The sequence below is a fragment of the Trichinella spiralis genome, assembly GCF_000181795.1.
Source record: "Trichinella spiralis strain ISS 195 chromosome Unknown Scfld2, whole genome shotgun sequence".
Taxonomy (NCBI): domain Eukaryota; kingdom Metazoa; phylum Nematoda; class Enoplea; order Trichinellida; family Trichinellidae; genus Trichinella; species Trichinella spiralis.
The window spans coordinates 1122977-1135684 of NW_003526941.1; the positions used below are offsets into that span (position 1 = coordinate 1122977).

A 12708-nucleotide genomic window follows, 5' to 3' on the forward strand; every position below is an offset into this window, starting at 1 on the left:
AATGATTTTCTTCTTCAAGCAGCGTAGAACTGAATAGTGACACTGAAGCAAGTACAATTGACACTTTACCTTTCAATTTGACGTGGTAAAAAATTGTTTTCTCATGCAAAATTGAAAGCCCATTCTACTATAATCATCTTTATTTGCCACGCATCATTTTTTGTCTTGAAATTGATCACTTTTTTAAATTTTATTTTATATATATTTTTTAATGAAAATATTCAAAATTGAACTTTAATTTTATCGTTACTTAAAAAAATGTTTCATATGAAACCTGACTTCAGTTAAATTATTTTCTACAGTACTCTTTCATTAATTTAATTGTATTTATATTGCTTTTCCAATTCTGGTGTTTGTTTGTTTGCCGTTTCAGAACAGATGTCAGCTAGTACAAGTCAGAATAAGATTTCTGGTTCGGGAATAGTATGTCGGGTTGAGGAGTCGTTTGCATTTATTTCTTCCAAACGATACGGCTCCATTTACGTACCCGGCAGTGTAATGATCGTCGAAGGCGACGACAGCCACGGAGATTCGGCGATTTCTTCGAAACTTCGAGTCGACGATGTTGTCCACTTTAAAGCGATCAACCAATTCGGTCCCAAAGATTGCCAGTGGATGGCGGTTTCGTTGAAGAAGAGCGCCAAACAAGCGTTGGCCAACAGTTCACTTCCTTCGATCATTTCCAATCAAATTGGCCTGATAGTCGACATTCATGACCGAACGATGTTCATTTACAATGAAACTTATGGAGAAATTTATTATCCATTGGGTGCTCATTTGGCATATTTGCAAGAGCTGAAAATGGGAAGCGAGGAAGTTGTTTATGCATCTTTTATGGAAACTTTTTACAACAATCAGACTGTTTTATTTAATGCGGTACGTCAGACGGAAGTGAACGATTGTGCATACGTTGCGACGGCTGTGTGGCCTGCCAATGAGCAGATCACTGGCGAAATGAGTAAGGTTTCATTTTTTTTATTTTCAAAAGCAGCAATTGCAGCAGTGTTTCTATGTTTTTTTTTTCTGTTTTATTCACAGATGTGATGAGTGAAATTGGTAATATTGTGAAATTGTCGTCACATTATGGCTACATTTTGTCCGAATCATTGGGTCGAGTGTTCTTTTCCATTTCCAATTGTGAAAATTACACGTCGCCAGAGTTGACGTTGTTCGATTTGTTCGAAGTGAATGATTTGGTGCATTTCAATCCAATGAAGCAGCCAGAAATGAACGGCTGCAACTGGAGAGCGTTGAATGTGATGAAATTCAAGTTCGCGGCCGAAGAAAACCCACTGTGGGATAATGTTGTACAGGATTACCAATTTGAGAACGACCAATTTTCCATTTCCAATTCCAATGCAACAGTGCTTGTCGATGTAGAAAATTCGAAACCACCCAAAACAACAGTTGACAAAGCTTGTCAAACTGTCACACCACCAGAAATGTTCCTTTTGAAAGCGGTTACTGCTGATCCGACATTTTATATGGAATTGTATCGCAATTTTCCTCATCTTATGAAATTTATCGATAAAGCTTGTTTTCAATATTTCTTGTGCTGGTATTGATGATCAAAACGAACAAACAATTAATTTTTTATTATAGAAATTGAATTTGATTCGTCCAGAAAAACATGTTTCAGAATTTTATTCTCTTTTAATTATGAAAATTGACATGACAATGACTAAACTTGCAGAAATAGTTTAAATGGATGAATGAAAGGTGGTGGCTTTTGTCAATTCTGACATCTCAGCTGTTTACAGATGTAAAGTTGAAAATTTCATAATTTTGAAAATGCTCGAACAAACTTTTCAACAATTTTGAAATTCAACTCTGCTCGACAGGTATAATTTTCAACCTTGTTTCATTTGTAATGTTTCGTTTACAACGTCAACAAAACACTGAGGTATTTATTGTTTTAATTTGTAGCTAAAAATTAATATTTATTTTCACATTGTAATCATGTTTATCATTTTGAATTTGAAATTCAAATTTAAAAAAAAAAGTGGTCTAATTATATTAGAAAATTTGAATTCAATAAGTGATGCTCAGGTTGAGTTTGAATTGGATGCGACATTTTTGACGATTCGCGCGCTTCAATCGATGCTAATAACGTTCGGTCGACACAATTCGAAGCGTGCGCTTGGATTATTATTGATCGTAGCCGTCGATTTTCGTCCACAAAGCATTCACACATTCGAGTTGGAGTTTCGTCACAGCGCGCCGTGGTTGGCTTTCAATTGATCAGCAAACCCTCGCACAAGAAGCGTCCGATTGTCTAGACTTTTTACTGCCACCAAAATGGGTAAGTGATGCAAAAAGTACCTGCCATCTTTTATACGGTGTTCTGTAGAAAGAACTGGTTGCACTCTTATTTTATTTTCATTTTTATTACACGTGACAAGATGTTCAAATCGTTCAGAAATATTGACCCGTTGTTTGTTGCAACCAGCTGCACCGGTTGCCACTTTGTTGTGCAGCATTAAATGCTTGCTTTGTTGCAATTTACTTTTAACATATTCGTTATTGAAAACAAACAGACTTATCGACGGATTTATGAATCAATAATGGTGTTTGTTTTTGTTTTGTTGAAGGTTTATCCCAAGTGTTTCTTCGACTTATTTCTGCCATTGTCTCCAGTTTAATCAGCCTGATCTGTATACTGGTTCCGATGGCCGCTTTGTCGCAAGGAATCTGCCGTGGTTGTACGACCGTGCACAACAGCGTGATGAATTTGATCAACAACAAACCTCGCCGTAAGCTCATGTTCAACCATTGCACTAATTAGCATATTTACCCTCTCACCGGAAATTGCAAGTTCATTGTTTGTGAACACACTTACAGCTGGTTGTTTTCTTCCATGCATGTTTTTCTCCATTGATTTTTCCATGTTCTACCAGCATGTGTTGTAGATATTTCAGTTTAACCAGTGTTTAGCTTGGCACTAGTCAATTCTGGACCTGTTTCGTCTTCATTGATGGTGAACTAACTAGGTCTCGCGCTTGTGGTTTGCTATCATTATAATACGTGTTTACACTTCAGCATCTTTGTTTGTTGTTCGATTGCAATTGCAGCTTTTCTTATTTTTTAATTTGAATTTCTTCCAACAAGATGAATCATTTTTTGTTCATCTGTTCTTTATCATTCCCAATGACTCATATTTCATAGCCTTTTATTATTTACGAATGATAATAACAATTGATACATCACTTAGTATACTGTATTTGAAAATCAAGTGGATTAATTTACAAGTTGTTGAATGAATTTTCTAATTTTAAAAACTTTAATTAAGAATTTTTTTTTGTTTTATTTATTATTTTTTTAATATTTGTTTTTTCACAATCATTATAATTTAAAAATTATAGAGAAAAGTTCAGTTGTTTGCATTTTCGTGTTTTCCAACTGCAACTGCCGACAAACACTATTGGCTATTCTTTCTTTCTTTGTTGTTTTCCTGATTTTGCAGCTATAAGACAGCTGTTCACTTAAACGATACTCCTACTGTCGATACCCAGGATAAATTTTAACTCTCATATCGGCTGATTGATTTCAACTTTAAAATCAGGTGTCGCTGTTGTATTGATAAGCTTGTTTGCGGTTTTCTGTAGCAAAACGCCTGTTCATCAGGTCGCGCTTTTCTCACTGTAGTAATTCGATCGTGATCGCTGGCAAATTGGCATTCTGCTCGACTTCCAGCTCATCCATCATTCACTCTGTGGGATATTTTTATATTATTTTAAGATTGTTGCCATTTAGCTAGCTGCGCAAGATGAGATCAAGTAAGTAATTTATGCACATGCAAACGTACAATAAGCATGTAATGTTGTGCTTTCATATCGGTTTTTCAATTCAATTTGCAAACGCATTGTTTATGCAACAGTTTGTTTACAGCGTGTTGGCTTATGATCGATTCAGCAAATGATTGCTCTGTCGGTCATTCAGTTTATTATAATGCTTGCTTAGTTAAGTCTCTTTGCATCTTGGAATAGTGCTTGAATTGGTTGAGTATAGATTTCTCTGAGCTTGTTTGTCATTGTGCATCATCGATTGATGAGCAAAGGAAACTGAATTGTTATTCCATCATTTAATGCATTGGTTTTTTTTGTCGTTTCAGTTCATGATATACTATGCTGGAAAGATCCTGTAGCGTCAGGCGTAATCTTTGCCATTTTATTCATAACTCTCATATCGCTTCGGTATTTTTCTGCTTTGCTAATCATCGCCTACGCTGGTTTGCTGGCGTTGGCAGCTTCTCTTGGTTTTCGATTGTACAGCTTGGTCACTGCACGGCTACACGGCAAAGAGCACGTCGATCCATTCAAGTGAGAATTTTGATTTTCCCCTCTCATCATACTTTGCTTTTATTGTTTTTTTTCTCATTTTTTCAGACCCTATCTAGAGAATACAATTTCCTTTCCTGCAGAACGGTTGCATAGCCAAGTTGATGTGTTTGTTGATTTCATTCAAAAATTCTTGGACAATTTGAAACGACTTTTTTTGTTGGAAAAAATTTTCGAAAGTTTGAAACTATTTGTCATGCTTTGGTCGTTGACTTACGTTGGATCTTGGCTGTCACTTTCATCTTTGGCTGTTCTTGGTGAGATTTTCTTTTTTCAATAAATGTACAGCATTTATTTATTTATTTATTTATTTATAATATTTAGCATTGATCTACGCGTTCACTGTTCCATTGTTATTGGAAAAGCACGGCAATACAATCAACAAATACAAAAATATGGTCACAGCTAAGGTTGATACAATTTTGAAGACAGTCGATGCAAAAATGCCATTTTTGCATCTAATTCATTCTGAAGAGAAGAAGAAACAACAATGAAATAAATGATCATTTGCACTTTCATCTTTTCTCATAGTCAATCTATAAAACTTTATATATCATATTTATGTAATAATTATATTTTCTTTTGCAGTTCAAGAACCTGCTTGCCAACGGCAGTTCTTCTCCCGTAATTTCTGTTTTATTCTGTCTTCTTTTTGGTGCTTGTTTGATTTTCTCGTTTTATTTTTAAGGTTCTCTTTTTTTCTTGATATTAATTATTTTTTCTGTCATTTTGCTGCGCAGTATATTTGCTAATTCTCTTCTTGTTTGTTTGTTCTGCCGGTACAGGCATTTTTCTCTTCACTGCGCTTCTTCTCTTTTTTTTGCTGGTTTTCAATAGTTGAGAATAGGGCGGTGTGACAGATTTTAATTTAATTTTTTTTATTTTAAATATCACTGTTTATTATTTTGCATGTTACTGCAATGTGAATGCAGTGTAGAACAGAAGATGATGAGGTAAATATTGTCATTATGGTTTTCTCATTTAGTCGCATAATTTTGTTGCTGCTGTTCATACATAATTAAAGAAGAAGAAAAAACATACTTTTGAATAAAATTTCCATTTGTTAATTTTTATTTTTTTGATGTAGATATATGTATTTATTTATTTATTTGGTTTTTATTTTCTCATTATAATTAGAAACAGCCGTTGAAAAATTATTGCTAACGAACGTTGAAAAATGGCTCAGCTGTGCGCAGTTGTTGTTCACGTTGTTCAGATTCACTTATCAGCTGACGAAGAAAACCGACTAAAAGTTTTATCGAAAAGTTGAAAGCAATAGCTAGAGCAGCAAGTTTGTTGTGCTATTTCGTATTTGATTTTGTTGTTCAAACGGACAAAGTTGTTTGCTTCAAAGGGAAATCCCTCCATTATTATTCACTGACATTTATAAACTTACACACACACACATATATATATATGTATGTATATGTTTGTTTGTTCATTTATGTATTCTAATTTTTAGAGAAAAAAACAGTAGGTGAATAGCGGCTGCTTATGCAACGATGCTGTGATTTTTGCAGACGCATTGACGTAATTTGCATAAAGCATGGCATCTTTTTGGCGAGTGAGGTCTGCAAAGCTATTATTACGCAAGAAGATGAACAACAACAACAACAACAACAATAGTAATAATGTTGATGATGACGACAATGTTAATGATGAAAAGCAGCAACAGATGAGCAAGTTCTTCTTTGCTGTACCAATAACAGCAGCAGCATCATCGAATCATATTAGTTGTGCAAGAATTTTCGGGCAACTACTACCTACCGCTGCTGGTGGTGGTTGTGGTGGTGAAGCAGAACAATGGCACCATCGGTGTCGAATAAATATGACGAGCTGATTGAGCACAGAACACGATGGTGGTCCACATACCCGACGTACGGCTTCAATGTCAAAGCTAAACCACGGGACACGTTGGATCGGATTGTCAGCGACGTGTTCGGTGCACCCAGGAAGCTTGCCAGGTCCGTTTCGGCGGCTAGCTTGACTTATTTTCGTGAAGCCGACGTCGGCGTGAGCGGTTTGAAGCGTTCCCCAACGTACAGCAGCCTGAGTCCGTCGCACGCGTTACCGTACGATTTGCGCGTCGCCACTCGCTACATCGACGTCATGGAGCCGCGCAAAGTGACCACAAGCAATTGGTATTTGAACACGTACGTTCCTTACCAGTTTAGAAGAAGCATGACCAACCTCTGCTGCGCTAAGCCTGCTGAAAACAAACCACCCATATTTTCGTACGTCACCAGATCTTACTGTCCAGCTTACAAGGATGTCTATTTTAATAACAGGAAACAATTTTCTCATTCTTATGGAAATGATTATTTGAAAGAATCTTGCGCCTACGGGGGAGAGTATGTTCGATCAAGACTGCGCTTTGTCGACCGAAGCTTACCGTATGTACGCACCAGTTACGAACGACCATCGTCAGTGGAACGTTACTTGAGATTCTGGCGTGGAGGTAGTTCGCTGGCGTTCGTCGGCACTCCCACATCATTGCCAACTTACACGCAATCCCGTCTGCCTCATCGTATCTACATGCTCACTTCTAGACTGCCCTTTTGAAAAAAAGCTTATCCATCTCACTGTACGGCAAACAATCCTTTTCTAAGAGAATACAACATCTGTTTGCTTTTACAGTAGCTTGCATAGTTAGTTGCACAAGCTGCTGAAAATGTTTAGTTATTTATACGTGTGTGATCTGATGTGATGTGATGTGATGTGATGTGATGTGATGTAATGTGATGTGATGTAACTTTTTGTAGTAACAATAAAAATAAAAAACGTTTATTTATAAACGAGGACTGATTCGCACTCTTTGTTCACAGTTTTTAATTTTAAAAAATGAAGAATACTGTAAAAATAAAAAGTAATTTTAATTAATAAAATGTTTTTAATCGATAAAGAAATCACAGCAAAAACTAGTTCAAAGTGACAGTAAACTGTCAACAAAAAATTTTCTTTAATTATGCAATAACTTGATTATTTTTGATACTGTATTGTCGAGATTTATTTAGCTCTGTGCGTCAATTTTTTTCCTTCTTTTTTTGTTTCGAAATGTAAAATAGCATTTTCTTCAACAGATATGTTCAGTCAACATTTACTTATTTATCAATGGTCATTGTACTCTACTCTGCGTTGAAGCATGACGATACGTCGTTCCAAGACCGGTCAGTGAAAGAAGTTTAAAATTTTCAACGCTCACTTCAATGCTCAAGCTGAATTCAGGTAAGTGATGAATTTTGAATTTTTGTCCAGCACTTTGTCCGTTGAGTAACTGACGTTTTGGAAAGATCAGATTGAAAATTTATTTTTAAGATAATCGCATGGGAGACGAATTTCAAATTTATTTGTAATTGTGATTTGCAAATATTTGCCTTCTTCTTTGCAAGCTTTGTTGCAATGTGAATTAATTGTTTATTTTCTTTATTGACATTTTATTTAATGCTGCATAATATTGATACGCATTATCAGTATCTTTGCGCGACACATTCATTATCAAGCAAAAATTCTCAGTTCAGTAATAAGTTGATAATTGATTTTCTTCAGTGTTTTTTGGTCATTTTATTTTGAATCGATTCATGCAACAGGAAACAATTTTTTCTTTGAACTGATTGATTTTTTCCGTTGCAAATTTTACAGTATCTCTTCAACAGGGACCCGTTCACTGTCCCAGGGAAACAACGAAGCGTTGCATTTCGTTGACTTGTATTTTTGTAATTTTCTCATTTTAAAACAAATTTATTGTCATTTTTTGAATATCTGGTGTGAAAATTTTAAAATCGACAATTCAAATTGTAGTGTTCAGCTTTGTCATTTTGTCATTCGCTAATAGGGTTTTCAAGTAACGTTGGCCACTATTACGAATCATTTAATTTTCAATCGAAGTAAATCACGTTGTTGCATTGCACAAGGCAGTTCTTAACGATTTCCAAGAAACGCTTCAGTTTTTCAGCTGCAATTATTGTCTTTGCAACAAAGTAGACAACGTGAGAAGAGAATCAGATTGACGTTGAGAAATAATCTCAATTTATGTTCGATATCGAGGCAGTGCTGAGCAGTTGTCTTTTGGCTGTCAGAGTTATTTTTCAACATGTTCAATCTATAAACGGACATTTCAGTTTTGCAAATTGAGAAATGTGCAAAATTTGAACAGCGCTCTCTGTTGAACTTTATTTTTTATACTATAGGTGTACTGTAATTGTTTTTGAAAAAATATCTTTGCCAGCAATTTGCTAAACTAGTGTTGTCATCGTTGTTCACCATTTAAATTCAATGGGGCAGAAATGTCATCAAATGGGGGAAAATGATGTTTTTTCTTTTTTAAGATTGCAGCTTATTTTATTCATTAGTGTTTGATGAGCGGCGGGCTGAGCGGAAATGACTGAAATTGATTTAAAGTTGTTGAGAATGGTAGTTTTCTTTTCCTTTACTTTTCTGTGCCGACAGATATTATTTATTTTTGACAAATTTCGATATTTATTTCTGTGAGAATGGCAAAAATGAAAAAGAACAAAATTTTATTCATCTTCAAATAAATAGGTTGGGAAAAGTGTTTTTTTGTTTTAACGTGACGAAACTAGAATTTTTTGAACGATATGCCAACAATCTTTAATGTCAGTTGATGCATTTGCATCATTGCTACGTTGAATTGATCAANTTGGTGATCGGGTGCTGGAGAGGGTTCAGTTGATTTGGGTGGAATTGCAGCAACCATAATTTAGTACTTGTGATGTTTGAAATCTCTGCTATGAAACGCTGGTTGTGGAAAAATTTTTATCAATCCTTAAAAAGTTGGGATGAGCAGGGCGGGACATGTTCTCCCAACAGGGTCGGTGATTGTGGTAGTATTATTGTTGGTGAGTTTGTCGAGCGCATTCTGTTCTGATTGGGTGGAATAAGAAGAAACTGTGCGAATGAATTATTCNAAAGCAAAGCAAAGAATGCCAGGTGATAGTGANTANTTCATCGTTGTTGGCAGCCGTTCCTCTGATCGACATACGACGACTGTTGTGTGCAAAAAGGGCTTTTGAAAAAATAGCTTATCGCGTTCAGTTCAATTTACATCCTTTGAACGGCGTGCACACATGCTACACACATACACACACGCACACACACACACACACACANCACACATACAGAAGACGCACGCTACATGGGAGAAAAGTGAGCTTGGGTCCTCGAAATGCAGAATCCGAACGATGTACCAGGACGTATGGTGAAATTGTTTCATTGTCGTTACGTTTCAAATCAGCGATGTGCATATTGTACTTTGAGTGGAATGATGCATTCGTACACGCAGCTGTTGTACTTGAACAATGGAGGCATTGTTTGCTATTTGTTCATCGGCATCACGTTGATGTGCCTGTTTTGTTGCGTTCGTTTTGAGCTCGACGACGAGATCAATCTTTTCTTGTATGAACCACGCCCATTGCCGACTTGTTTAATCATCGGAGCCAGAAAATGCGGTACAAGGGCTCTTTTGCAATTTCTCAGCTTGCATCCCAAATTGCGCATCGTTACCCAAGAGTTGCACTTTTTCGACAACGATACCGCTTATGAACTCGGCTTAAGCTGGTACCGCAGTCAGATGCCTTTGGCCAACCATTCGGGCGGAGTGACGATTGAAAAAACTCCCGGCTATTTTACCAGCTTATTGGCACCGAGTCGAGTTTACCGGCTGAATCCCAAGATGAGACTTGTGTTAATTGTTCGAAATCCCGTCGTGCGTGCCATATCCGATTTCACACAGGTGGTCCACACGAAGCGATCGAAAGGTAAGCTGGTGCAGACGTTTGAACAAGCCGTTTTTGACAGAGACGGTTCGGTCCGGGTCGCTTACAAGCCGGTGCGTAACAGCTTGTATGCGTTGCATTTGCGCCATTGGTTGGCTTATTTTCCAATTGATCAGATTCACATTGCCGACGGAGATCGGCTAATTGAGGAGCCGATTGTTGAACTGCGTGCTGTGGAACGATTTCTCAACTTGCCACCGCATATTGGCGCTGAACAGCTCTACTTCAACCGTACAAAGGGGTTCTACTGTTACGTGCATCCCGTCGACGGTCCGTCCTGTTTGGGCAACACCAAAGGCAGAGCGCACGTCAGGGTGAGCGTGGAAGCTCGACAGAAGCTTCAAGAATTTTTTCAACCGCACAATAAGCAATTCTATGCGCTCATTAATCGCACTTTCAACTGGTAGTCAATCAATCAACCATGTAACGAACAATCAATCACCTTTATTATTATTATTGTTATTATCAGCATTATCATCAACATTATTATTGGTGTTGTTGTTATGGATGGTTAATTTTTCTTTTCTTAACACTAACAACGTTGCCAATGGAATCAGCTTTGTGTGTGGCATTGCTTCCAAGTAAGAGGCGTGCCATCGCGTTGTCGAAATTCGCTCAAAAAGCAGTCGCACTCGTCTCGAACACAAACCGCCTCTGGATACGCTGGACATTGACGGTTGTCGCAAGGATTGAATACCTTGCACCACCGACCTGGTCGAGATTCAATAGCTGTACAATTGTCGGTTTCCGGTGAACAACGTTCGCAAAGCCCACATTTTTCTGCAATTGAAAATTTCAAATTCAACCTCTCTCTGATCAATGAGCAAAAACAGTGGAAATGAAATAAATAATAAACGGACAAATTCTCCTTCACTGATTGCACACATGCTTGTTTTCTTGAAGCTCATTTTTTTATTCAGCTTATTTTATTTTCTTCTTGTTAAGCAAAATGGGGATTGTTTGCGTTTGCAGCTTTGAAAATGAAAAATTTTACGCAACCCTTGAAAAATAACGAACAAAATTTTCACTAATGGATTTCAGTTCTAGCCACGTTTAATGCTTTCACAAATTCATCATTTCTACTCGCTCGCTTGCTTGTTTGTCGGTATTTTTGCCAACACTGATTAGTTAAATTGACATTTCTACGTGCTTGAACATTTTGCATAAGCGTCATTTGCTTTTCTATTTTTTCACACCAATGACTGCAGCATTATGCTAACCGAGTTATTTGGGCACTTAAAAATAGGTATTAACGCTTACATACACGTACGTCATTAGTTCTTGGTGAGAAAACATAATCCTCGAAAATTGATAGACTAATAATTTTGATTGGACTTGCTTGTGCGCAGCAGCTATTCTGAAATTTCGGCAACTTTCTTCACATATGTTATCATCTTTAAATGAATTAAAACGCACATCCATTTCTACCGGTCTGTGTTATGATGCTTTCAAAGCCGCTGTTGGCAAGTGATGCTGAACGCCTAGAGTTCAGTTTGGGAAAGAGGGTTGTGTTTTTACTTAGGCTTGCTTTCAAACTACCTCTCTGCTTTTGGTTATAAATATGCGCATGTTGTTAGCACTGGGATTGTTCACTAATCATTTTCAAAAACCCTATCAATGTTGATTTTCTCAAATGTTCAAGTGAAAGATGATTAATAAGACAAAACAGAACAGCTTTTGATGATTATTATATTATGCATATTTTGTTGTGCTTCTTACCTACACATGTGTAGCGGTCACAGGGTACTTCACCTCCGCAGAATGCTGTGCTGATAACACATTCTTGGCAGGCGCTGCATTTGGTCGTTCGACAGTCGTTCGGCTTTGTTTTCCCATCAGACATTTTCTCAATTTTCGTACCATTTTTCATAGGTATGCAAATGTACTCGGACAAATCGTTCGGATTGAGCAGGCAAACATTTTCATCAGGGCAAGGATTTGATAGGCATGGATTTTTTGTTTCATTTGATTCTGTTAAAAATTCAACTAACCATTAATAACTGATTGCAACTTGTAATAATGATGATGATGATGATGAAATTGGAAAATTTTTCAATCCTTATTTCATTTTCATATTCATATGAATATATCTTACGTAATGAGCAAGTATTGTTGTTAGAAATGTTGCTTAATTAAAGGGGAATTTTGTTGCTTTCACAAATTAAGAAGACATTATGTTAAAATATGCATTACCAGCTTGCTTGTCTTCTGTCATACAATGAAGTTTGCATTTTTCAAAAGAGTTGAAATTGTTTTCGTTTCCCTTGCAACCACCGTAGGTGAACTTTTCGCACACACCTTTTTCAGAGTTGTAGAAGAAGCGTTTGAACTCTGCTCGACAAGGGCCTACATCGGCTGGCAAAGAGCATACCTCTTTCCACTCATTAATAATACTGTAAATCTGGTGGCCGTTTTGAAACTGAAATTACATACATATATACAGCATATATGAATATCATTATCAAATGATGGCAGTTTTTTTTCTTCTTTTTAATTTAAATTCATCTTTCTTACCAGTACAAGGAAAAAGAACAGAATATTGGAAATGTGCAACATGATAATAATTTTTATTAATCGAA

General features: G+C 36.7%; 6 protein-coding genes across 6 annotated transcripts; 4 read left to right on the top strand and 2 right to left on the bottom strand.

Moving 5' to 3' along the window:
* Positions 1–378: 378 nt before the first annotated feature.
* Tsp_02733 (octanoyltransferase) lies at positions 379–1565 on the top strand. The gene is made up of 2 exons (XM_003379013.1): positions 379–958; positions 1039–1565. Exons 1-2 carry the CDS (start codon positions 379–381, stop codon positions 1563–1565), a joined length of 1107 nt encoding a protein of 368 aa, XP_003379061.1.
* A 305-nt stretch (positions 1566–1870) lies between these two features.
* On the top strand, positions 1871–3524 carry Tsp_02734 (conserved hypothetical protein). The gene is made up of 4 exons (XM_003379014.1): positions 1871–1903; positions 2050–2225; positions 2592–2753; positions 3464–3524. The coding sequence occupies exons 1-4, from the start codon at positions 1871–1873 to the stop codon at positions 3522–3524; spliced, it is 432 nt and encodes a 143-aa protein (XP_003379062.1).
* Positions 3525–3766: 242 nt separating this feature from the next.
* Positions 3767–5043, top strand: Tsp_02735 (reticulon-4). The gene is made up of 7 exons (XM_003379015.1): positions 3767–3776; positions 3889–3930; positions 4112–4319; positions 4386–4594; positions 4662–4747; positions 4926–4961; positions 5026–5043. The coding sequence occupies exons 1-7, from the start codon at positions 3767–3769 to the stop codon at positions 5041–5043; spliced, it is 609 nt and encodes a 202-aa protein (XP_003379063.1).
* Positions 5044–6062: 1019 nt separating this feature from the next.
* Positions 6063–6828, bottom strand: Tsp_02736 (vacuolar ATP synthase subunit e 2). The gene is made up of 3 exons (XM_003379016.1): positions 6681–6828; positions 6414–6610; positions 6063–6386 (listed from the first exon to the last, which is right to left on the bottom strand). The coding sequence occupies exons 1-3, from the start codon at positions 6826–6828 to the stop codon at positions 6063–6065; spliced, it is 669 nt and encodes a 222-aa protein (XP_003379064.1).
* Positions 6829–9519: 2691 nt separating this feature from the next.
* Positions 9520–10536, top strand: Tsp_02737 (heparan sulfate glucosamine 3-O-sulfotransferase 5). Its single transcript, XM_003379017.1, has one exon. The coding sequence runs from the start codon at positions 9520–9522 to the stop codon at positions 10534–10536; it is 1017 nt and encodes a 338-aa protein (XP_003379065.1).
* Positions 10537–11816: 1280 nt separating this feature from the next.
* On the bottom strand, positions 11817–12564 carry Tsp_02738 (chelonianin). The gene is given in 3 exon segments (XM_003379018.1): positions 11817–12100; positions 12323–12548; positions 12559–12564. 3 exon segments carry the CDS (start codon positions 12562–12564, stop codon positions 11817–11819), a joined length of 516 nt encoding a protein of 171 aa, XP_003379066.1.
* Between the last annotated feature and the right edge of the window lie 144 nt (positions 12565–12708).

Excerpts from the sequence above, each read along its gene's own strand:
- Tsp_02733 (XM_003379013.1), top strand. The coding sequence starts at position 379 with ATGTCAGCTAGTACAAGTCAGAATAAGATTTCTGGTTCGGGAATAGTA. Across the intron at positions 959-1,038 it reads GCAGATCACTGGCGAAATGA|ATGTGATGAGTGAAATTGGT; the intron begins GTAAGGTTTCAT and ends TTTTATTCACAG.
- Tsp_02734 (XM_003379014.1), top strand. The coding sequence starts at position 1,871 with ATGTTTCGTTTACAACGTCAACAAAACACTGAG. Across the intron at positions 1,904-2,049 it reads AACGTCAACAAAACACTGAG|GTTGAGTTTGAATTGGATGC; the intron begins GTATTTATTGTT and ends AGTGATGCTCAG. Across the intron at positions 2,754-3,463 it reads GATCAACAACAAACCTCGCC|CTATAAGACAGCTGTTCACT; the intron begins GTAAGCTCATGT and ends CTGATTTTGCAG.
- Tsp_02735 (XM_003379015.1), top strand. Across the intron at positions 3,931-4,111 it reads AGCAAATGATTGCTCTGTCG|TTCATGATATACTATGCTGG; the intron begins GTCATTCAGTTT and ends TTGTCGTTTCAG. Across the intron at positions 4,748-4,925 it reads AAAATATGGTCACAGCTAAG|TTCAAGAACCTGCTTGCCAA; the intron begins GTTGATACAATT and ends TTTCTTTTGCAG.
- Tsp_02736 (XM_003379016.1), bottom strand. The coding sequence starts at position 6,828 with ATGTGGGAGTGCCGACGAACGCCAGCGAACTACCTCCACGCCAGAATC. Across the intron at positions 6,611-6,680 it reads GATCGAACATACTCTCCCCC|ACATCCTTGTAAGCTGGACA; the intron begins GTAGGCGCAAGA and ends TTATTAAAATAG. Across the intron at positions 6,387-6,413 it reads CGAGTGGCGACGCGCAAATC|GCTGCTGTACGTTGGGGAAC; the intron begins GTACGGTAACGC and ends CGACGGACTCAG.
- Tsp_02737 (XM_003379017.1), top strand. The coding sequence starts at position 9,520 with ATGCAGAATCCGAACGATGTACCAGGACGTATGGTGAAATTGTTTCAT.
- Tsp_02738 (XM_003379018.1), bottom strand. Across the intron at positions 12,101-12,322 it reads GACAGAAGACAAGCAAGCTG|AATCAAATGAAACAAAAAAT; the intron begins GTAATGCATATT and ends AATTTTTAACAG.